The sequence below is a fragment of the Pristiophorus japonicus genome, chromosome 13 (assembly GCF_044704955.1).
Source record: "Pristiophorus japonicus isolate sPriJap1 chromosome 13, sPriJap1.hap1, whole genome shotgun sequence".
Taxonomy (NCBI): Eukaryota; Metazoa; Chordata; class Chondrichthyes; family Pristiophoridae; genus Pristiophorus; species Pristiophorus japonicus.
Window position 1 is genome coordinate 123,696,127 of NC_091989.1, and position 23,331 is coordinate 123,719,457.

The window sequence follows — 23,331 nt, forward strand, 5'->3', positions numbered from 1 at the left end:
ACCGACCGCCCGGGGTCATACGCACCGACCGCCCGGGGCCATACGCACCGACCGCCCGGGGCCTTACGCACAGACCGCCCGGGGCCTTACGCACCGACCGCCCGGGGCCGGGGCCGTACGCACCGACCGCCCGGGGCCGGGGCCATACGCACCGACCGCCCGGGGCCGTACGGATTGACCGCCCGGGGCCGTACGGACCGACCGCCCGGGGCCGTACGCACCGACCGCCCGGGGCCGGGGCCATACGCACCGACCGCCCGGGGCCGTACGCACCGACCGCCCGGGGCCGGGGCCATACGCACCGACCGCCCGGGGCCGTACGGATTGACCGCCCGGGGCCGTACGGACCGACCGCCCGGGGCCTTACGCACCGACCGCCCGGGGCCGGAGCCTTACGCACCGACCGCCCGGGGCCGTACGGATTGACCGCCCGGGGCCGTACGGATTGACCGCCCGGGGCCTTACGCACCGACCGCCCGGGGCCGTACGGATTGACCGCCCGGGGCCGTACGGATTGACCGCCCGGGGCCTTACGCACCGACCGCCCGGGGCCGTACGGATTGACCGCCCGGGGCCGTACGGATTGACCGCCCGGGGCCGTACGGATTGACCGCCCGGGGCCGTACGGATTGACCGCCCGGGGCCGTACGCACCGACCGCCCGGGGCCTTACGCACTGACTGCCCGGGGCCGTACGGATTGACCGCCCGGGGCCGTACGGATTGACCGCCCGGGGCCGTACGGATTGACCGCCCGGGGCCGTACGCACCGACCGCCCGGAGCCTTACGCACCGACCGCCCGGGGCCTTACGCACTGACTGCCCGGGGCCGTACGGATTGACCGCCCGGGGCCGTACGCACCGACCGCCCGGGGCCTTACGCACTGACTGCCCGGGGCCGTACGGATTGACCGCCCGGGGCCGTACGCACCGACCGCCCGGAGCCTTACGCACTGACCGCCCGGGGCCGTACGGATTGACCGCCCGGGGCCGTACGCACCGACCGCCCGGGACCTTACGCACCGACCGCCCGGGGCCGTACGGATTGACCGCCCGGGGCCGTACGGATCGACCGCCCGGGGCCGTACGGATTGACCGCCCGGGGCCTTACGCACCGACCGCCCGGGGCCGTACGGATTGACCGCCCGGGGCCTTACGGATCGACCGCCCGGGGCCGTACGGATTGACCGCCCGGGACCTTACGCACCGACCGCCCGGGGCCGTACGGATTGACCGCCCGGGGCCTTACGGATCGACCGCCCGGGGCCGTACGGATTGACCGCCCGGGGCCGTATGGATTGACCGCCCGGGGCCGTACGCACCGACCGCCCGGAGCCTTACGCACCGACCGCCCGGGGCCGTACGGATTGACCGCCCGGGGCCGTACGCACCGACCGCCCGGGGCCTTACGCACTGACTGCCCGGGGCCGTACGGATTGACCGCCCGGGACCTTACGCACCGACCGCCCGGGGCCTTACGGATCGACCGCCCGGGGCCTTACGGATTGACCGCCCGGGGCCTTACGGATTGACCGCCCGGGGCCTTACGCACTGACTGCCCGGGGCCGTACGGATTGACCGCCCGGGGCCGTACGGATTGACCGCCCGGGGCCTTACGCACCGACCGCCCGGAGCCTTACGCACTGACTGCCCGGGGCCGTACGGATTGACCGCCCGGGGCCGTACGGATTGACCGCCTGGGGCCTTACGCACCGACCGACCGGGGCCGTACGGATTGACCGCCCAGGGCCTATCAGTATTGAGATATTTGAAAGGGAATCAGATTCATTCCCGATTCAGGGAGAGTGGAGAGAAGCAAATCAGAGGTAACAAAGTGATACGGATGAAATCCCTTTTTTTTTAATGAAAAAGAGGATAATGCCTGAATTCACTCAACAAAACTGCACAGTTCAAAGCCATGTTAATTTTGAAGAAAAACAGACATGGTCCCATTTTTTTGGTTGAGAGAATATTGATTGCGAGAATGAGATGGAGAGTAGTTAATTCTTTGATTTCACTCCCCAAACTAACCTGGGGATCCTTCAAAATTCAGAGTCATCGCCTGAACTCTTCCACTAACTTAGAATGTGACTTGCAACTTAAAAAGCAAGCAATGTGTTTTTTTTTTTAAATCCATATTATTTGAAAAACACTGGAGATCTGAGAGAGGATTGCAATGAGCGAGTGGATTTCTGCCATTGGCACCGCTCTCAGTAAAGTGGTTAACACCTCATCAGAGAGTCAGGCAGCAACCCGATCAATGCAGACAGATACTGATCAACTCAGACACTGAATCGGCAAGGAGTGCCATATACTTCCCACTGAGAAGACCAAGTCAATAACTCCGTTGACCTTGTTGGACAATGATATTGCTTACAAATCACCACTCTCCAAAAAGGGTCACAGGTTACAGCCTCATCAGCTCGAAGACAGCGAGATAATCACATCCAATATACAATAAAGAAAACAACTGACAAAGATGCATGTAGAAAGCTCTGCCCTATTCATCACTCGCAGCGACCTCAGTCTTTTATAAAGCTTACATCGAGAAAAAAAATTGCATTTATATAGCACTTTGCACAACTTCAGGACATTCCAAAGCACTTTACAGCTAATAAAGTACTTTTTTTTTTTAAGTGTAGTCATTGTTGTAATGTAGAAAACGCGATAGCCAATTTGTGCACGGCAAGGTCCTATAAACCGCAATGTGATAATGATCAGTAATGTTTGAGGGATAAATATTGGCCAGGACACTGGGAGAACTCGTCTGCTCTTCTTTCAAATACTACCATGGGAACTTTTACATCTGAGGGGGCCTCGGTTTAACGCCTGACCCGAAAGATGGCACTTCCGACAGTGCAGTGTCCCTCATTTGCCAAGTGGTGAGAACCTTGTATACTCGGAGAACAAGGCACACAATGCTGCCAATGGTAGGAGAGAAAGTGAAAACTGGCCTCAAGTCACAGCACAAGAGAATGTGATTCTCATGAAGCAGCAGAGAAACCAGCCTTTAACACAGACAATGACCCAATGATTTCCGTTTGAAAATAAACTTTCCCTAAGTATGTAGAGCAAAAATGACAATCTTTGGATAGTTCTTCATTTTTACACCCCTTAACTTCAATCTTTTTGGAGCTATGCAAATCAACCATCAGATTGAGGAAATGAACTTGTATCTGTTGAACTTCTCCAAAGGTTCCATCCTTTGCCCTATGTGTACATGCTGTTACCCTTTTAGATTGAACAGCATATGACTAGGTTCAATAACGAAGTACAAACTCAAACAAGAGGAATGAAAAGGAAAAGGAAAGTCTGCCACATACAGCTGAGTCTCCGTGGACAATAGGAACGTAACTGCCTAAGTAATGGGTTAGGTCCAACTCAAGGGTCAACAATATATTTTCTTCTAAAGTTTTGTAAATCAGCATTAGTATCTCGAATTAGAAAACTGCGCTATCAATAGCCTTGTTAGAATACAGTTTACTATATTAAATCTGTAATATCCATTTGTCTAGGAGTTTTAAAGACTTTTTTTAAATGCAAGACAGAACCCAAAGGAGGGAAAAGCAGAAACCTGCACGTGCAAACTTACACAAAAGATAGTCACCATGCAATTAAATGATACAAAGATTCGAGCCAAACACAGAAACTGGTGGTGTCAAAACAGTATGGCACAACCTCCTTGAGCTGAACCAACAGCTGCTATTCTGCAATATCATAAACTGCGCAGTATAACTCCAACTGGACTGTGAAGAAGTCCATACACTGGCGATGATAAATTAAGTTTTACTGTAAAACACGTGCTGTAACAGTCACATCACAATCCTATTAAAATGTATATGCTATTTGGAATATGCAATGAGAAATGGGCAACAAGGGGTTTGAAACGTAGATATCAGATTCCCTCAATAAGCCAAATTAGCATTTTTTAAAACAATTCCTTATTTGTTATCAGATCGACAGGAAACAATTTAAAGATAATGCTGTGCAACTACAGGTACTTACAGCTTCAATTTTGTCAGGGTCGGACAGCAGTGCTACTCCCATGCCACCCTGCAGAAATACAAAGGAAAACACGAAGATTAGTTGCTGCTTAATTAAAAGAAATTCTACACAGTAAGTAACAAGCAAAGCACAGTATTAACCTCCTCCTTCCAAACTGCAAGATGAAGTCTAAGTGCCCCTGGGATCACGAGTTCCTCCTAAAGGGGCGGTTTCTGTGATGCGCCTGAGGACAGTGCGACATTTTACTGTGATATAGGTGCTATATAGATGCAAGTTGTTTTTTTTTCACTACCTGCCTCTGGAGGCAAAGTGGCATTATTAAGGTTGATAGCTGCCACTGTCAACATTTTTCACAAGGTCTAATGTAACATTTTGGAATTTCACCTGAATTTCAAATTTCTAATATTTCTGTAATAAAAGAAAAAGACTTGCATTTATGTAGCGCCTTTCACAACCTCCGGACATCCCAAACCACTTTACAGCCAACGTTTTGGAGTGTAGTCACTGTTGTAATGCAGTAAGTGCGGCAGCCAATTTGGGATCAGCAAGCTCCCACAAACAGCAATGTGATAATGACCAGATAATATGCTTTTAGTGATGTTGATTGAGGGATAAATATTGGCCAGGACACTGGGGATAACTCCCCTGCTTTTCTTTCAAACAATGCCATGGGATCTTTTACGTTCATCCGAGAGAGCAGATGAGGCCTCGGTTTAACGTCTCATGTGAAAGACAGCACCTCCAACAGTGCAGCACTCCCTCAGTACTCCACTGGAGTAGCAGCTTAGATTTTCGTGCTCAAGTCTCTGGAGTGGGACTTGAACCCACAACCTTCTGACTCATTAAATTCAGCATTTCTGCCTCAATAATAAGGCAGCAATCACAATTCTAAATCGGTTGCCATAGTACATTGGAATGTAATTAGCAAACAAAAAGGGGACCTTCATGTACAATCTCAAGCAGTAGAATGTGTTTAAACATTGGTGTTGGACTGTGTCCCATTTGTACAAATGTTATAAATGCAAAATCTTATTCTAAAGGATTTACACCTGAAATCAGGTTACAATGCTTCTAGTAATTTAATTAAATGGACATATCAGTAGTAACTGGAGAGGACACTGAGCGACATATCAGATCACACAGCTCAGATTACTTTTCACCTGCAGTCACAATTTATGGCCAGTTCATACTCACAGTTTGCTCACATTTCAAATTCCCAATCCACTACCAGAATATGCAGAATTATTCAGATCCACACTTAAAATAAATTGCCAAAATTGGTGCTTCTATTTCACTTGTGGGAAATGTTTACTGTGATTTTAAACCCATATTTGGAATACCCATCATGGCGGTAACAATGGGCCCAAGTTTCGGGACGTGCCTAAAAGGGCGCAGCCCGGACCTGGACGCCCGTTTTTCACACCACAAAGTGCGCCTAAAAAAAACTTACCTGTTCTCCGGTTCCCTGCAGGTCCTCTGGAGCCGGGCGCAGCGCAGCATGAGCTGTGGGGGGGGGGGTGGAGCCAGGTCCCTGCGCTGAAAACAGTGCCGGAACCTCTGCACATGCGCTACAGTGGGCGCGCATGTGCAGTAGCTCCAGGCGCCCAAAACTGTGTGGGAGGGGTCCGAAGCACGCAGCCCCTAGCCCTGGCCGAATGGCCTCACTGGGGCTGCGTGACTAAGGCTCCTCCCACCCGACCTCTGCTTCCCCAATCCCCCCCCCGGCGACCCGACCTCCCCCCCAAGATCTCCGCGACTCTCCTCCCCGCCCCGGCGGACCTCCGCGACCGCCCCCTCCCCCCGATGCCATCTACCTGTAAATCCAGCCCGAAGTCTTGGGCCCGGCCGTTCAGCCTCCTTCCCTCCCTCCCTCCTTCTATCCTCTCTCCCTACTCCCCCCCCCCTCTCCCCCCACCCCCCTCCCCACACCCCCTCCTCCCCCGCCCCACCCCCTCCTCCCCCTCTCCTCCTCCCCCTCCCCACCCCTCCTCCTCCTCCTCACCCCCCTCCTCCTCCTCCTCCCCCACCCCCTCCTCCTCCCCCACCCCCTCCTCCTCCTCACCCCCCTCCTCCTCCTCCCCCCCCACCCCCTCCTCCTCCCCCCACCCCCTCCTCCTCCCCACCCCCTCCTCCTCCCCACCCACCTCTCTCCCCACCCCCCTCCTCCTCCTCCCCCCCACCCCTCCTCCCTCCTCCTCCTCCCTCCCCCGTCTGTCTCCCTCCCCCCTCCCCCCCACCCCCCTCCTCCTCCTCCTCTCCACACCCCTCCTCCTCCTCCTCTCCACCCCCCTCCTCCTCCTCCTCCTCCTCCTCTCCACCCTCCTCCTCCTCCTCCTCTCCCTCCTCCTCCCCCTCCTCTCCACCCTCCTCCTCCTCCTCCTCCTCCTCCTCTCCACCCCCTCCTCCTCTTCCTCCCTCACCCCTCCCCCCATCTCCTCCCTCACCCCTCCCCCTTCCTCCTCACCCCATCTCCTCCCTCACCCCTCCTCCTCCCTCACCCCTCCCCCCTCCTCTCCCCTCCCCCATCCTCTCCCCTCCCCTCCCCCCTCCCCCCCACCCCACCCCCTCACTCCTGCTCCCCACCCCCTCCCCCTCCAAACTTTGAAAACAGGCGTAAGTGGCCAGGCACGCCCCCTTTTGAAAAAAAAATTCTGTTCCAAAGTGAAACTGTTCTAACTGACTAGAACTGGAGCAAACTAAATGCCGAGAATTCAAATTTCTAAGATACTCCATTCTAAACTAGTTGCTCCAAAAAATCAGGAGCAACTCAGGCCGAAACTTGGCCCCAATATTACAGTATCGCAAACTGCCTAGAGTGCAACTTTCCACCCGACAGTAACTCTAGGCGATAAAATTACAGAGAATGCACAAATCTGCTGAGTGGACTTTTGCTATTCATTAACACCCAATAAGATAAATCAACACAATTCCTCAAAATCTACTAATTCCATTCAGAATTATTTAAGATAAAAATTGGTAAAAATCCCTCAATGCTATTCCAGGGAAACAATTTTTTTTTTTAAGGAATTGCTTTAAAGTGGACATTAATGATACAAAGCTAGGTGGGAATGTAAGTAGTGAGGACAATGCAAAGAGGCTTCAAGGGGATATAGAACAGGCAAGAAATGGAAAATGGCATATAATATGGAGAAATATGAAGTTATCCACTCTGGCTCAGTCGTTGAGTATATTTAAGACAGAGATCAATAGATTTTTGGATATTAAGGGAACCAAGGGATATGGGGATAGAGCAAGAAAGTGGAGTTGTGGTAGATTAGCCATGATCTTATTGAATGGCGGAGCAGGCTTGAGGGGCCGAATGGCCTACTCCTGCTCTTATTTTTTATGTTCTAATGAATGGTAAAAGTCCAATTAATTCCTATTGCTCATCATGAAAAGAAAACTATTTCTATACAGTCTTCAAATTTAAGTTTTAATGTATTGTGTCAGCTAGAACTTGGTGTAGGAGTTTTTCTTTTGCACCCTATTGTAAACTAACTGTGCTTGGCATGTAATCAGCCATGATCTTGTTGAATGGCGGAGCAGGCTCGAAGGGCCGAATGGCCAACTCCTATTCCTTATGAAGGTTTTTATTTCCACAAATGTCAGGAATCTCAATTATTATCAATAGGAATGGACTGGCCAATTCTGATTGGATTCATAAAGAAGTGGTTAAAGATAATGCTTGAACCCTGCATTAGACAAAACATATCTTTACAGCATTTGTAGTTGTCATAATTAATATGTAACAGTATATTTAAAATAATTTGGAAAGTGCTATCACAGTTCAATGCTACATTAATTATTGTTAACTACTGCAATTGCAGAATCTAATTTGAGATATTCATTATAAAATCAAAATTAAACCGATTATAAATCCATCTCTGAGCTGTCAAAAGCAAAGTTGCTATCTCATTTTTGAAAATTAAAGAGTGGTAATTCAATTTCTAATCTCATTAACAGTTCGCTCTTCTGTGACACCGAGGAGACCTCTTGCCACTTAGAATTATTTAAGATAAATTAGGTAAAATCACTCAATGTTATTCCGGGAATCACACTTTTCCCCCTCCAAAACCTTTGTCTTTGGAAACGGTTGTTTCTTATTTCCTTTAGCAAAACCATTCATTATTTTGAAAACCTCTATCAAATCTCCCCTTAACCTTCTCTGCTCTAGGGAGAACAACCCCAGTTTCTTTAGTATTTCCACGTAACTGAAGTCTTTCATCCCTGGTACCATTCTCATAAATCTCTTCTGCACCCTCTTCAAGGCCTTGACATCCTTCTTAAAATGTGGTGTCCAAAATTGGCCACAATACTACAGTTGGGCCTAACCAATGTTTTATAAAGGTTTAGCATAGCTTCTTTGCTTTTGCACTCTTTTATAAAGCATCGGTTCCAGTATTCCATTCTAACAGCCTTCTCAACTTATCCTGCCACCTACAAAGACTTGTGTACGTACACACCCAGGTCCTTCTGTTCCTGCACCCACTTTGTACCATTTAGTTTACATTGCTTCTTCTCATTATTCCTATTAAAATGAATCACCTCACACTTCTCGGTGTTAATTTCATCTGCCATGTGTCTGCCTATATCACCAGTCTGTCTACATCCTCCTGAAGTCTGTTATGATCCTCCTCACAGCTTACTACATTACCGAATTTTTGGTCATCTGCAAACTTTGAAATTATGCCCTGTATACCCAAATCCAGGTCATTGATGTGCATCAAAAAGAGCAGTGGTCCCATTACCGACCCCTGGGGAACACCAATATATACCTCCCTCCAGTCTGAAAAACAACCGTTCACCACTATTCTCTGCTTTCAGTCCCATAGCCAATTTTGTATCCATGCTGCCACTGTCCCTTTAATCCCATGGACTTCAATTTTGCCAACAAGTCTATTACGTGACGCTTTATCGAACGCCTTTTGAAATTCCATAAACACATCAACCACACTACCCTCATCAATCCACTCTGTTACTTCATGAAAAAAAACTCAATCAAGTTAGTCAAACACGATTTGCCTTTAATATGTCCATGGGGCTTTCATTTATTAACCCATATTTTTGCCAGTGGCAATTAATTTTGTCGGATAAATGTTTCTAAAATTTTCCCCACCACTGACATTAGGCTGTCTGGCCTGTAGTTAGCGGGTTTATCCCTGTCCCCTTTTTTAACATATGCAATCCTCCAGTCCTCTGGCACCACTCCCACATCTAAGGTTGTGGCCAAAGTCTCCGCAATTAAAACGTGCCGACTAGTGCATGTACTCCTAAGAAAATGAGCGTAATTTGAAGAGCCTTCCCAAACAAGTGCAATCGTCGGAATCTCACAATTTCACAGAATTACATCGAATTTACAGCACAGAAAGAAGTCATTTGGCCCATCTGGTCTCTGCCAGCGTTTATGCTGCACACAAGCCTCCTCCCACCCTAATCTAATCCGATCAGCATTTCCTTCTAATCCTTTCTCCCCCGACCTGGAGTGTGGCCAGTTTTGTGGGCGAGGTCCGATTTGGGCAAATTGAATCTTGAAACAGTGTAAAAGATCATGCAAAACACGAATGCAAGTGCTTTTGTGCCTAACTTAAGTTTAAAATGCCCCTAATCGTTTGTGCTGGTTCGGCTGATTCCACTGATACTACGAACATAAACAAGCAGAAACTCGGCCCCAGGATCTCCAGCTTGACCTTGATGTTCTGCATAATCAAATAGCCAGTTGAAACTCTAATCTAGACTCATAAATTAATAGTGGCGACTTCAGAGGGTTACTGGCACTCACTGAACTTAACCCCAGCAATAATTGGTGCAGAGAAAATAAAGTCCACCGGTTGTCCCTTAAGGTAATATCACCCAACCGAGTGCCATGGTAAGGCAATAGGTCTAGATACTATGTGAAGGCCAGCCTTTGCTGGAACCTCTGCTCTTGACTGCTAAGGGTTACATTAAAGTCATTGAACCACTTGCTCAATGCTGTACTGTGTGAAAAAGTGCTGTGTGAAAAAGCTGACAATTATCATTTGGTAATGCCCCTATTTAAAAAAAGAGGCAGACAAAAAGCAGGAAACTATAGACCAGTTAACCTAGCATCTGTGGTTGGGAAAATGTTGGAGTCCATTATTAAAGAAGCAGTAGCAGGACATTTGGAAAAGCAAAATTCGGTCAGGCAGGATCAGCATGGTTTTATGAAGGGGAAGTCATGTTTGACAAATTTGCTGGAGTTCTTTGAGAATGTAATGAACAGGGTGGATAAAGGGGAACCAGTGAATGTGGTGTATTTGGACTTCCAGATGGCACTTGACAAGGTGCCACATAAAAGGTTACTGCACAAGATAAAAGTTCACTGGGTTGGGGGTAATATATTAGCATGGATAGAGGATTGACTAACTAACAGAGAACAGAAAGTCAGGATAAATGGTTCATTCTCTGGTTGGCAACCAGTAACTCGTGGGGTGCCGCAGGGATCAGTGCTGGGACCCCAACTATTTACAATCTATATTAACGACTTCAAAGAAGGGACTGAGTGTAACGTAGCCAAGTTTGCTGATGATACAAAGATGGGAGGAAAACCAGTGAGTGAGGAGGACACAAAAAATCTGCAAAAGGACATAGACGGGCTAAGTGAGTGGGCAAAAATTTGTCAGATGGAATATAATATTGGAAAGTGTGAGGTCATGCACTTTGGCAGAAAAAAAATCAAAGAGCAAGTTATTATTTAAATGAAGAAAGATTGCAAAGAACGCGGGACCTGGGGGTACTTGTGCATGAAACACAAAAGGATAGCATGCAAGTACAGCAAGTGATCAGGAAGACCAATGGTATCTTGGCCTTTATTGCAAAGGGGATGAAGTATAAAAGCAGGGAAGTCTTACCACAGCTATATAAGGTACTGGTGAGGCCACACCTGGAATACTGCGTGTAGTTTTGGTTTCCATATTTACGAAAGGATATACTTGCTTTGGAGGCAGTTCAGGGAAGGTTCACTAGGTTGATTCCGAGGATGAAGGGGTTGACTTATGAGGAAAGGTTGAGTAGGTTGGGCCTCTACTCATTGGAATTCAGAAGAATGAGAGGTGATCTTATCGAAATGTATAAGATTATGAGGGGGCTTGACAGGGTGGATGCAGAGAGGATGTTTCCACTGATGGGGGAAACTCGAACTAGAGGGCACGATCTTAGAATAAGAGTCCCAAATTTCCCCACCTGCTTAGAAAGGCGTACTTACCCGTGATACACCAACTTTGTGGGAGAAAAATGACCGTCCTATGTGGAAAGATAGAAAAAGAGCAACCATAGATTGCAAGGCTTGCTGGGACATTATATTTGGTCAACCTAAGAATTGGAGCTTACTTCAGCAACTATACCAAACAAGCTGTCAGCAGTTGAAACCACGGGTTGCATTACCTCATGGCAGCTAAGGTCATCTGTCTTCTCTGTCTAATTATAATCACAATAAGGATGTGTAAACCAAAAAAAACAGACAGTGTGTACAGGGGGCAAGGAGAGGTTAGCCCAAAATAAGGAAAGGGTAGCTAAGACAAGTAGCCATTGGATAACACTGATGAGGTAATTAAATTAACTGCTAGACTCTGCACTATTACAAAAAAAAGAGGAACCATCACATATGATAGGAGTTGTTTACTTGGGTGTATAAATATTCCAAGATTTCTGTAGATTGTCGGAGTTGGTACCCTAAGCCTTTCACTAGGGCACTCTCCCCTTGTATACAAGTAAAAATAAACTAACAGTCTGACGGTCTGCTTGTGTTAAGAGTCTTACCGTGAATCGGTGTCTTCCGACACCTAATTTGACCGCTCCTGCACTGTTGTGGTCCCGTGGCGTGGCGCTGCAAAACCTGCGGGGGCGGAGCTTTGGCCGCGCTTGCTCAGCGCAGGCGGCCGGGGCTTGGGCCCAGCGTGTCCTCGAGTGCCGGCAGGGGGACGCATGTCCGTTTCAGCGTGCGCGCATGCGCAAGGGAGCAGCAACCTTGGCAATCGGCCACTTAAAGGGAGAGCGTCCTCAGTGCCTCAGCAGCATTGGCATATGGCCATATTTCAAGGTACGGTGTGATTAGTGATTTTTCGGTGCTGAGGGAGTGGAAAGGAGTGCTGCATAGGTGCATGCAAGGTCAGGACTGTGTATTTTCAAGATCACCTGAGTGTAATTCCAATACACCAATGACGCAAGAGCGTGCAACAAGAACGAAGAATTTGTTGCATGAGGAAGTGGAGAAACTAGTCACTGTCTATGGGGACAGATGACAGGAGCTGGATATCAGTAAGAGTGGTCCCACAAAGTGCCACCCAAAGAAATGAGAAGACGCTGGAATCTAGTTGCAGAAGAATACTCCGCAGGGGTGAATACTGCAAGATCTGGAAGCCAGTGTAAAAAGAAATGGCAGGATGTTGGTCAAGTAGTGAGTGTAAGTAATATCTTCATTTTTAAATGGAATTGTAATTGTAACTGTGACCATTTGTATATGTCCCACCTAGCAGAAGCGCACCATGTGTGAAAAGTTATATTTTCATCTTTGCAGAAAAAATTGGCCCACAACAAAAAGATAAAGAATTAGAACAGGAGGAGGGTCGCCAAATCTGCACCAACTAACACCCCTGGAACAGAGGGTCGCTGCCTTTTTTTTTCTGCAGGTGCGACTCAGCATCAGCTCTGCACAAGCTGGGCCCACACGTGAGGGTGATGGTCAGTCTTGAAAATGCATCGTCGCCCTTCAAATCAACCTGCTGAGATGGCCCGCCACGCGTGAGACTACTCATGCCACCCATCCTGCCCCCTCCTGTGCTACTAACCATTTGACTGTTCTGTCGTATTTTGCAGAAGAAGATAATGCTGAACACCCTGAAGATCCACAAGAAGATCCAGATGCGTCCACTCCAGACCAAAGCAGGTGGGGCAGCGTTCATCAGATGTTAATCAGGTTATGTCATTAAGTGAGGAGACCAATGCCCTTAACCGATCACTCATGGCCACCGTCAGTGGGGTGCGTGATGAGGTTTCGGCACTGTCGGGAGCAATATCAGCATTGAGATGGAAACTGAGGGTGGGCATGTCAGAGGGAGTGCAAACGATGACAGGGGCCATGAGGGAGCTAGCTGCTGCAATAAGGGCACACAGCCCGGACAATCAAATGCCACTCCCACTTCAATCCCCACACCAGCCTCTGTTGAGACTCAAGCTGGGCCCCCAATGTCATCACCACCCCTATGAGGAAGTGCAGATTACCCAAGATGTGGGTGAGAGATGGGTGCAGCCTTTATTTGCTGCTGTTGTTGTTGTTGTTGTTGAAGTGCATTGTAAACTTTCCAATAAAATATATTTTGCATTAAAACTGAATCATGTTCCATTAGCACCACACAACATTTAGGAACAACTGTAAAAAATAAACATCCCTCACCCCTACAGCGTGCCTGCCGTCCCTAGCCCTGGCGGGAGGGCTAGCCGGTGCGTTCTGCAGTCGGCAAGGTAGGACTGCTCTACTTCCAGTAGCTGATTTATCTTTCATTTATTTTTGATTATGTTGTGAAGATGTTGTGCTGATGTTGTGAAGGTGTTTAGTGCTTTAGAATCCTCTAACTCACCCCCCCCCCCCCCACCCTGCTATCTCTGGCTACCTGTGCTGATTTCTTAAATGTAGGTAAGGTTTTGCTGTGCCTACAAAAGTGGCCACATACACTGGCCTAAGTTAGTCTGGAGTAACTTTTAGCTGGCCAAATTTGCTTCTACGGCCAGAAGAGGCGCAAGTAGCTGGTAACGCCTCCTTTTGGAGAAAACTAAACTTAAAAAAAAAGCTAACTGATTTACACTGGAGCAAGTTAAATGGGGAAATTTGCAATTTTTAAGTTACTCCAAAAAAAGCTACTTGCTCCAAAAAAAGCAGGGCAACTCCTGGGGAAATTTGAGCCCAAGGGGCTGCCCATTTAAAACAGAGATGAGGAGAAATTTCTTCTCTCAAAGGGTTGTAAATCTGTGGAATTCGCTGCCTCAGAGAGCTGTGGAAGCTGGGACATTGAATAAATTTAAGACCGAAATAGACAGTTTCTTAATCGATAAGAGGATAAGGGGTTATGGGGAGGGGGGAGGGAAGTGGAGCTGAGTCCATGATCAGATCAGCCATGATCTTATTAAATGGCGGAGCAGGCTCGAGGGGCCGTATGGCCTACTCCTGTTCCTATTTCTTATGTTCTTATTAGTGCCATTATCTTGAGAGTCTTGAAACCAATTAACATAATCATTTTCAGTCCGATTATTCAAATCTCACGCTCTGAGCTGCCTTAGTCTTACCTGCAGTGGAGATGAATTCAAGCTGAAATGTAGAATCTGGCCTTCATATAGAGTGTATGGAGCTACAACCTCCAGGGCGGCAATTTACAACATAATTATTTTTGCAACATTGTGGTAGAAATTGCGGTCGGAGGCTTCCCGCGAGCGGATGCCTCCAACCTGCAAAATCTCTATGCACTTACCTGATGGTCCCGGAGGTTCACAGTCCTGGGCCTCTCTGGGTACTTGCGGGTAGAGGCTCACATAGCTCAGGGGCACAGGCAGTTCGAAAGCACCCCTGGGGTCACATGGGCCAGCCCAACCAATGAAAGAAGGGGATCCCCATTGACGCTTATGGGGATTCCATTTATGTACGGAATCACCATAATTATGACTGGGAATACCCCCCAAAATACACATACACTTAAAATAATTTTTTTCAAAACATCGCATTTTTAAAATTAATCAAAATGGCATATAATTAAATATTTAAAACAAAAATTACATTTCTGAAAAATAAATTCACAATTTACAGGGTTTAAAAATAAACATCTTATTTCACATGTCTTTAAATGTATAAATTCTTTAAAAAAAATTTCTGTCCTTTAACAGTCTTACACTGGTAAAAGAGGCAGGCCTTATGCCTGCTTTTATTGCCGTAATAATTTCACGGGCATTGGCTGGGCAGAAGTTGGACAAATAGTCCCTCCGACACATCCGCAGGGGCTGCAAATTACAGCCCAATGTTTCCCCTCAGCGAGTACTGCAACAAACTTGCTTTTATACTGAGGGAGAGGAAGGTCTGAATAATAGTCAGTCAGACCCAACAATGTAATTATACTCGATGTAATACAACGAATCAGCCACACCAATCTCCGATCTTGCTCAGAAACCTCTGAATGGTCCAAAGTCGAAGTACAAGGTGAGCATATAAAAAAAAAGGCACTCTCTGCCAAATAAGCGCCAAGTCCATAGATGAGGGCAATTTTGTGAAAAAGCATGACGCTTGTAGGGTTAGCACATTAATGCATAATGGTCTTTGCTACGTTAATGTAATCTGCATTTTTGAAGTGAAATCTGCCTTGTATTTTTCCATGATTTAAATTTCAAGGAAGCAACATTATGACACAATGTGTGAATTCAACCCACAATGTTTAATTAAAGTGCCATTTGCTACAATGCAATGGGTTGGGAAGGAAAAATAAGCAGACTTGCATAGAGTTGAACTAAATATGTAATGAGAAAAACTGAGATTTATAATGATTTTTCTATATCAGAATATTGCCAGAAAAAATGCTTTTATCAGCATTGCATAAAATGTTAAAATGATTGTTACTCCTCTATTTTATTAGTTGTAGTTATCGCAAACATATAATGCATTTAACATTATTGTGACTAATTAACAGACCATCATGTATCTGTAAACTCACCGTGTACATTTATTTTTGTTTAAACGTGTGTTTTCAATCTAATTTTCAAAACGGAACTTTTATTTGGGCTAGCCTAGCAGTTCTAGTGATGGAAACAACTGGGCACTTGAGAGCTAAGAGTTGAATCCCAGTTGCAATCATCATTTGACCCCCCTCGTGATGTATTTCTCCAATTCTCAGTAGAATGGGAGTGGCGATGAGCATTGAGTGGCAAGACCATTACTGTCCCGCAAACACCATCTGATGACAAAGCTGTGCTAGTGGTAGCTGGTAAGAAGTGTGCGGTCTCGACATCTGTCTCCCCCTCTGAAAGAGGCAGATCCAGGAGGAGGAGGAGTCACTACTGAAATGATAATGGCAGACAAGACGACAGGTAAAGCTTTTCAGCAGTGCGAGATGACCCCTTCTGCCAGTTGTACCGACGATGCTGCAGAAGTACAGCATGTTCCGGCCCCACAGCAGGATCCACTGCCATCAGACACACAAATGATTCCTGGTGTCTCCGGCAGCATTACTACCATGCTGACCATGCTACCAAACGTGTCTCTGAACGCATGTGCACTGTTGGAGGCAACTGACTATTTATTCACCATTAGAAAAACGGTTTGGGCATTTTCATTTGCCTTACATCCGACTTCGTTAGTCAGACATCTTTTATTGACAGGTCTGCCAACAGAGAGATGCAGGGTGTGACGCAGCTCGACCACTAATCAGCTAAGTTCCGACAAACCCCAATCGCGGAGAATGGGCTGCCAAACAGAAAGTTCAGCCGCCATTTATTGGGGTAAGTGCCTCTGCACCACGGGCAATTTGCAGCCAACTCCCTACCACCACCATGGTTAATACAGCAACATAATCCAATGAATCATGAGCAAAACTTGTTCAGTTTATAATGAAGATTTGATTCACCATAATGGATGCAAACATTTAATTTTTATAAATCACACGCAGCATCAGTAATTCTTTACTGGAGGAAACTTCATCATGATGGGTGAAAGCAAAGTGCCATCTTACCTTGGTAGAATATTCTTTAGGGCAGCCCATATTTACATCAATTCCAGCTACATCATTTTCCCTGCATGGAAAGTTAGAAATATATTTGCAAAAATATATATGCTTGGCAAAATATTCTGCGAATAAACATTATGGCTTCATAATCCTTACATTTATAAGAGTTATTTTTTTGTATACTCACTGATCACCTGCAATGTTGCACAGCGAGGTGCGAAGTGCAATGACTAGTGTGAGGAGAGTAAGGGAGACACTCAAGTGTGCGCTAAACAAGACTCGGAATATAAGGCCAGAGGGTGACCATTGAGTTGCTCACCACGAGTGAGAGGATATACTGTTTTACAGTAAGACTGTTAGTACCACAGAGGGTACAACATCATTTGTGCACTATGCAATTTTTTATGTCTTTATTTTTATTTAAAGCTTTATTTAGAAAGTGTGACAAACAGGAGGTGCACATTAAACACAGGACTTTTAATATCATCTCCCGTGACATTGCTCAGGTGAGTTGGTGTTTTATAACAATGGGGTGGTTATCAACAAAGTCAGAGAGGAAAGTATGACAGGGAGAGTGTTACAGAAACTAAGGCCGGAATTTCCCCCGAAAGAAACAGGTGGATTTACAGTGTGGGGGCAGTTAAGTGTTAAAAATGGGTTTCCCAACCTGATCCCGCTGCCAACCCGGCCACTCCTGGTTTTGCCGGAAGCGGGATGGGGGACGAGCGACCAACACGCTTCCAGGGGGTGTTATCTGAATTTTTTCACCTCCATTTTGAATTTAACTGCCTGTTTCATACAATTCGGAAAACCCAGCAGTTAAACCGAGGCGCGGACTGCTGCACCCAGGAGGCAAGTGGCTTTATACCTAGCTCCTGGATCCAGAGTCCCTACCTAACCCAGCCCCCCACTCCCCTCCTCCCGATCGAGACCCCACCGTTAAAGTCAGCAGGGCCTGCAGGAAACCTGGCCTCCAGGGTATCCTGCCTGCCTCAGAGCCCCCCCACCCCCTGCCTCCCTGGAGAAAATTCTAGCCCAAGTGTTACTACACCCAATCTCATTTTCTCCCAAAATCCACACATGGGCACTTTCCATCAGGAGTCACTGGACAGTGACTGGGAGCGGGAATCCCAATTGATTTTTCTTGGCTTTAGCTGTCTTTTTTCCAAAATAAAAGTCATAGAATGATACAGTACAGAAGGAGGCCATTCTGCCCATTGTGCTCTTTGGTCAAGTTGATCCAGTTTTTCCTGCTCTTTTCCCAGAGCCCTGTATTTTTTTCCTTCCAGTATTTATCCAATTCCCTTTTGAGAGTTACTATTGAATCTGCTCCCACTGCCCTTTCAGGCCGAGAATTCCCGATCCCGGCCCCTTGCTGTGAGCAATTTCTCCTCCTGCTTCTTTCCCAATCTGCATCCTCTGCTCCCCCGAGCCTTCAGCCTGGCAAACACGGCCTCCTGATTCCCTCTCAACCCCTCCCTGATTGAAGCTCCTCTCACAAACCCTACATGATTGAAACTTCTCGCTCAGCCCATCCCTGATTGAAACTCCTCTCAGCCCCTCCCTGATTGAAACTCCTCGCTCAGCCCCTCCGATTGAAACTCCTCTCTCAGCCCCTCCCTGATTGAAGCTCCTCTCTCAGCCCCTCCCTGATTGAAGCTCCTCTCTCAGCCCGTCCCTGATTGAAGCTCCTCTCTCAGCCCCTCCCTGATTGAAGCTCCTCTCTCAGCCCCTCCCTGATTGAAGCTCCTCTCTCAGCCCCTCCCTGATTGAAGCTCCTCTCTCAGCCCCTCCCTGATTGAAGCTCCTCTCTCAGCCCCTCCCTGATTGAAGCTCCTCTCTCAGCCCCTCCCTGATTGAAGCTCCTCTCTCAGCCCCTCCCTGATTGAAGCTCCTCTCTCAGCCCCTCCCTGATTGAAGCTCCTCTCACAAACCCTACATGATTGAAACTTCTCGCTCAGCCCATCCCTGATTGAAACTCCTCTCAGCCCCTCCCTGATTGAAACTCCTCGCTCAGCCCCTCCGATTGAAACTCCTCTCTCAGCCCCTCCCTGATTGAAGCTCCTCTCTCAGCCCCTCCCTGATTGAAGCTCCTCTCTCAGCCCGTCCCTGATTGAAGCTCCTCTCTCAGCCCCTCCCTGATTGAAGCTCCTCTCTCAGCCCCTCCCTGATTGAAGCTCCTCTCTCAGCCCCTCCCTGATTGAAGCTCCTCTCTCAGCCCCTCCCTGATTGAAGCTCCTCTCTCAGCCCCTCCCTGATTGAAGCTCCTCTCTCAGCCCCTCCCTGATTGAAGCTCCTCTCTCAGCCCCTCCCTGATTGAAGCTCCTCTCTCAGCCCCTCCCTGATTGAAGCTCCTCTCACAAACCCTACATGATTGAAACTTCTCGCTCAGCCCATCCCTGATTGAAACTCCTCTCAGCCCCTCCCTGATTGAAACTCCTCGCTCAGCCCCTCCGATTGAAACTCCTCTCTCAGCCCCTCCCTGATTGAAGCTCCTCTCTCAGCCCCTCCCTGATTGAAGCTCCTCTCTCAGCCCGTCCCTGATTGAAGCTCCTCTCTCAACCCCTCCCTGATTGAAGCTCCTCTCTCAGCCCCTCCCTGATTGAAGCTCCTCTCAGCCCCTCCCTGATTGAAGTTCCTCTCTCAAACCCTCCATGATTGAAACGACTCTCAGCCCCTCCATGATTGAAACTCCTCGCTCAGCCCCTCCCTGATTGAAGCTCCTCTCTCAAACCCTCCATGATTGAAACGACTCTCAGCCCCTCCATGATTGAAACGACTCTCAGCCCCTCCATGATTGAAATTCCTCTCTCCAACCCTCCCTGAAGCTGCTGTCATTTGATGAGCATCAATAATCCACGTCCCAGGATTCGGCGCTTCACCCCCCCACCCCTCCATGGCAGCTGTGCTCTAGTCGAAGTGACATTAATGAATTACTACTAATTAATAAGTAAACATATTGTGTTGAGTATCATATTGGAGTTTTTTCCCTCCATCAACTTTCTCCTCTCCCCTCTTCAATTCATTGACTCTTTCCTGAGGTATGATTATGGGTTTCAGGGCACTAGGCACCTTCGAGTACCTCGCCCAAGGGATCAATTCATGTGCAAGTCGAGACTGAATGGTGATGGGCTATTTAACCATGGGGGGTGCAGTACAGCATAGCCTCATTCTGTCCCCACCTGGAATCCACAGAAATGAACTTTCCAACAGGCGGGCCCGGACTACATTCCTCCCTCAGCCCGGGGCACTGAGGCCTGTTGTAGCAGCTCAGTTGCAACAGATCGACTAACCCTGCATAGATTGGGGATCTGGAATGTGCAGCTGAGCCACTCACTGGATAAACTCACCGAGTCAGAATGCTGGACTGGGAAAGATCCTTTTTAGTTTGGAAGTTTTAAAATGATATTTTTGGCTTCAATTTTCTCAAGGAGAGAAGGAATATTCACAAGCACTTTGCAAAGTTTTGTTTTTTTCTCCCACCTGAATATTTCAGGGAAGAGTTGTTTACAGCCAAGTGCAACATTCAGCTTCACAACTTAGTAGTGGGGAGGCTTCCTTCCCCCCTTCTGTAATTTAGCCTCTGGTTAATTTAGTGCAAGATTCAAAATTGACAGTTCCCATGATCACCAATGTTCTTTCATCAATGTGTTCATGAAGAAACAGGGCTGTTCGTAATAGCCAATTACAGCTTCGATCTCCACCAATTATAAGTCACTCATTACATTTTACTTTATTAAATTGGACTCTCTGTTCCTCATTGTTTATTGCCGCTATGTCCACTTATCATGTAACTGTTTTTTGAGAACTTCACAGCAAGTTCATTTTGAGCACAGTTACTGGAGCTGTGACTGGCCTTTTAAAGACTTACACAAGCTGTGCGACGGTCAGAGCTCTTTGAGCATCAGCTGTGCCCTGCAACATGAAGGAAATTGAAAAAAAAAGTATTAATTTCTAGACAGGTACAGACAATACAAAAAAAGCTTTTGAAGTGCTGAGAAGCTCTTAAATAAATATATATGATGCTACTTTACAATAAAAATGACAGTAGCACACAGTGAACTCCAAAGTGACATGGCTCATTGGCATTATGTCATCAGATTCTTCGCAGCACTATTTCTGAGTCGTGAAATAGTAGTCAACTTCGTTGAGACTCATACCATTATTTAGACTCACAATGGGACGCCTCCTATTTAAAATAAACACTTAAAGCTGCTTTAGTTTCAAGGGGGTGTAAATTCGAGTAAATATTCTTTGCTCATAAAAGATCCTAGGGCACTATTTTAAGGAAGGCCAATATTCATCTCTCAACCAGCATGTAGAAAACAAATTATCTGGTCATTATCACAGTGCTGTGTGTGGGAGCTTGCTGTGCACAAAGTGGCTGTCACCTTTCCTACATTACACTTCAAAAAAGTACTTAATCGGGTCGGAAGTGCCTTGGAATGTCCTGAGGTCACGCTATATAAATGCAAGTTTTTCTTTTTTCCTCTTTTAAAACATTCTACACTGTACAAGTAAAAACAAAAAGTATAATTGACCGAATTGAACAGATTCAGCTGCTGCTGATGTACTCTCATCTCTTGCTTTGGTTATCTTTGACCGAGAAGGCAACACCACCTCCCTTCTGATCGTTTCTAAATCACTCATTGTAAAGATATCTCTCAGGGTTTTAAAGAGTTACATTTCTCCCACCAATGGAGACCAGACATTTCAGAACTCTAGGTTGATCCAGCGAGGTCACTGAGAAGGATCCACCTGCACCTCACCGTGACTCTTCATGTCAAACATGGCTCACACCGAGATTAGACAAGGAGCCAATCCACAGCTGTCCAATCCTCGGAAAACAGAATACTGGCAAAGAATACCCAGCAACAGGCCTAGTAAAGTGGGATTAGCACAAACGGGAAAATAATAAAGTGGGGGGGAAAAAATCATGCCGGAGATATTTGTCTCTCTTCCCCGCTCTTCCCTCCCACCAGGGTTGTTGCAGGGGAGCAAGGAAACCAGCTGCCAGCTAGATTCAGATGTCAGCTATGAAAGAGACTTTGATGGAATGATCGGTCAATCGGTGTCAAAGATGAAAGAAGGACATTTGGATCTAATTGGGTTGAATTTTTAAAAAGAGAGAAAATTCTGCAAAGCAGATTAATGTATCCCTGACAGATGATAACCTAGAGAAGCAATGGAAAGAATTTCAAAGGATGAAAGGAAAAAATACTTGTAAAACAGATACAATATGGGGAAATCTCAGGCTGAATAAGTAGATAGTGGGCTCCACAAGAGAGGGCAGCCTCCATCTTTCGTGCAAACATTTCTTCCAGAAACTCTGTTCTTGCAGAAGAACTCCTGATAACAGAGAGCGCGTTGTGACAGGAGCTGATCTGGAAGTGTGAGCACTGCATGCCGATTTTTTGGCCTTTACCAATATGGTGGGCTTCTGCTGGCTTGCAATGAGCATGCGCTTCCAGCCCGCCATATTGGAGGCCATCTAGTGCCCTGTTGTGAGCACTGCGTGGCCACATTTCTAGGCCAATGGGTTTGTAGGTAGTGAAGTACACCTGTTACCATCTCGTGTTACGAGTTTGCACGTCAACTATTCACTGAAACTCTTTTCCGCAGTCTTATCTGTAGTACACTGATGTTTTGTATATAAAATTACGCTTATACATATGATACAATGACAAACCCAATGGCTCAAAACATGGGTTGCATACATTAATTTTCAGTGTCTTGAAATCATCGCTGTTAGGAATTTTGTATATCTTCACATTCCCCTTCTCCTAAATTTGTCATTACACCGATATGAAGGGTCCATTTTTTAGACTAGAAACGGTGTGCGACATAGAGAGCTGTGCAACTAATCCAGGGCTAACTCAGCTCAACCAATTGCATCCATCCAGATAGACAACTGTTGTAAACCATCAGTAGTTTTTACAAATTTCCACTGGAACGGAAGTTTATTTCTCACCATTTGGAAGACAACATGATTCTTTTCTCTTTCGCAGGTCCTAAAAATGACCCGCTCGTCAGTTGCAACATAATCGATGGTGTCCAGCGCCTCTGAACAAAACAAATGGAAAGACAGGCTTAGAAAAGTGGATGGATGCATGTGTAAAAATGATTGGTGGGAATCAGTGGAAGAGGTAAAAACAATAAACTGGCATCTTTGATAATCAATTTGTGTGACAGTTTATAGCTATCTATGGTACATATTCCTGTTACAAACAACATTTCCAAATATTTTCATCGAACAAGTTGCCTATGAATACAAAATACCGGGGTCCAGTTTTCGTTAGTTATATCAGCGCGATCATGGGCTGAACCAGTGCAAAAGATCGAGAAATTTAAACATAGGTGAGTTACGCCCAAAACCATTTACGCTCGTGTTTTTTGCAATCTTTTACATGAGCGCAAGATTCAATTTGCCTGAATCAGGCCCCAGCCATATAATTGGCCACGGCCCCAGGTTGAAATTGCGAGATTCCATCAATTGTGCTGGTTCGGGAAGGCTCTTCAAATTGTAATCATTTTCTTCTGACACACAGGCACTAGTAGGTAGATATTAAAAGTATTTACATATCAAAAAATATTTTATTTAAAACTGACTCATGT

At 46.7% G+C, this 23,331-nt stretch overlaps 1 protein-coding gene across 1 annotated transcript in view; it reads right to left on the bottom strand.

The window, feature by feature from the left end:
* dus2 (dihydrouridine synthase 2) overlaps positions 1-23,331 on the bottom strand; it is a 152,533-nt gene that overhangs the window by 103,743 nt on the left and 25,459 nt on the right. The window contains 4 exon segments of the mRNA XM_070897985.1: positions 4,004-4,051; positions 16,723-16,783; positions 20,588-20,631; positions 22,688-22,779. Of these exon segments, the coding sequence (XP_070754086.1) occupies positions 4,004-4,051; positions 16,723-16,783; positions 20,588-20,631; positions 22,688-22,779 (245 nt within the window).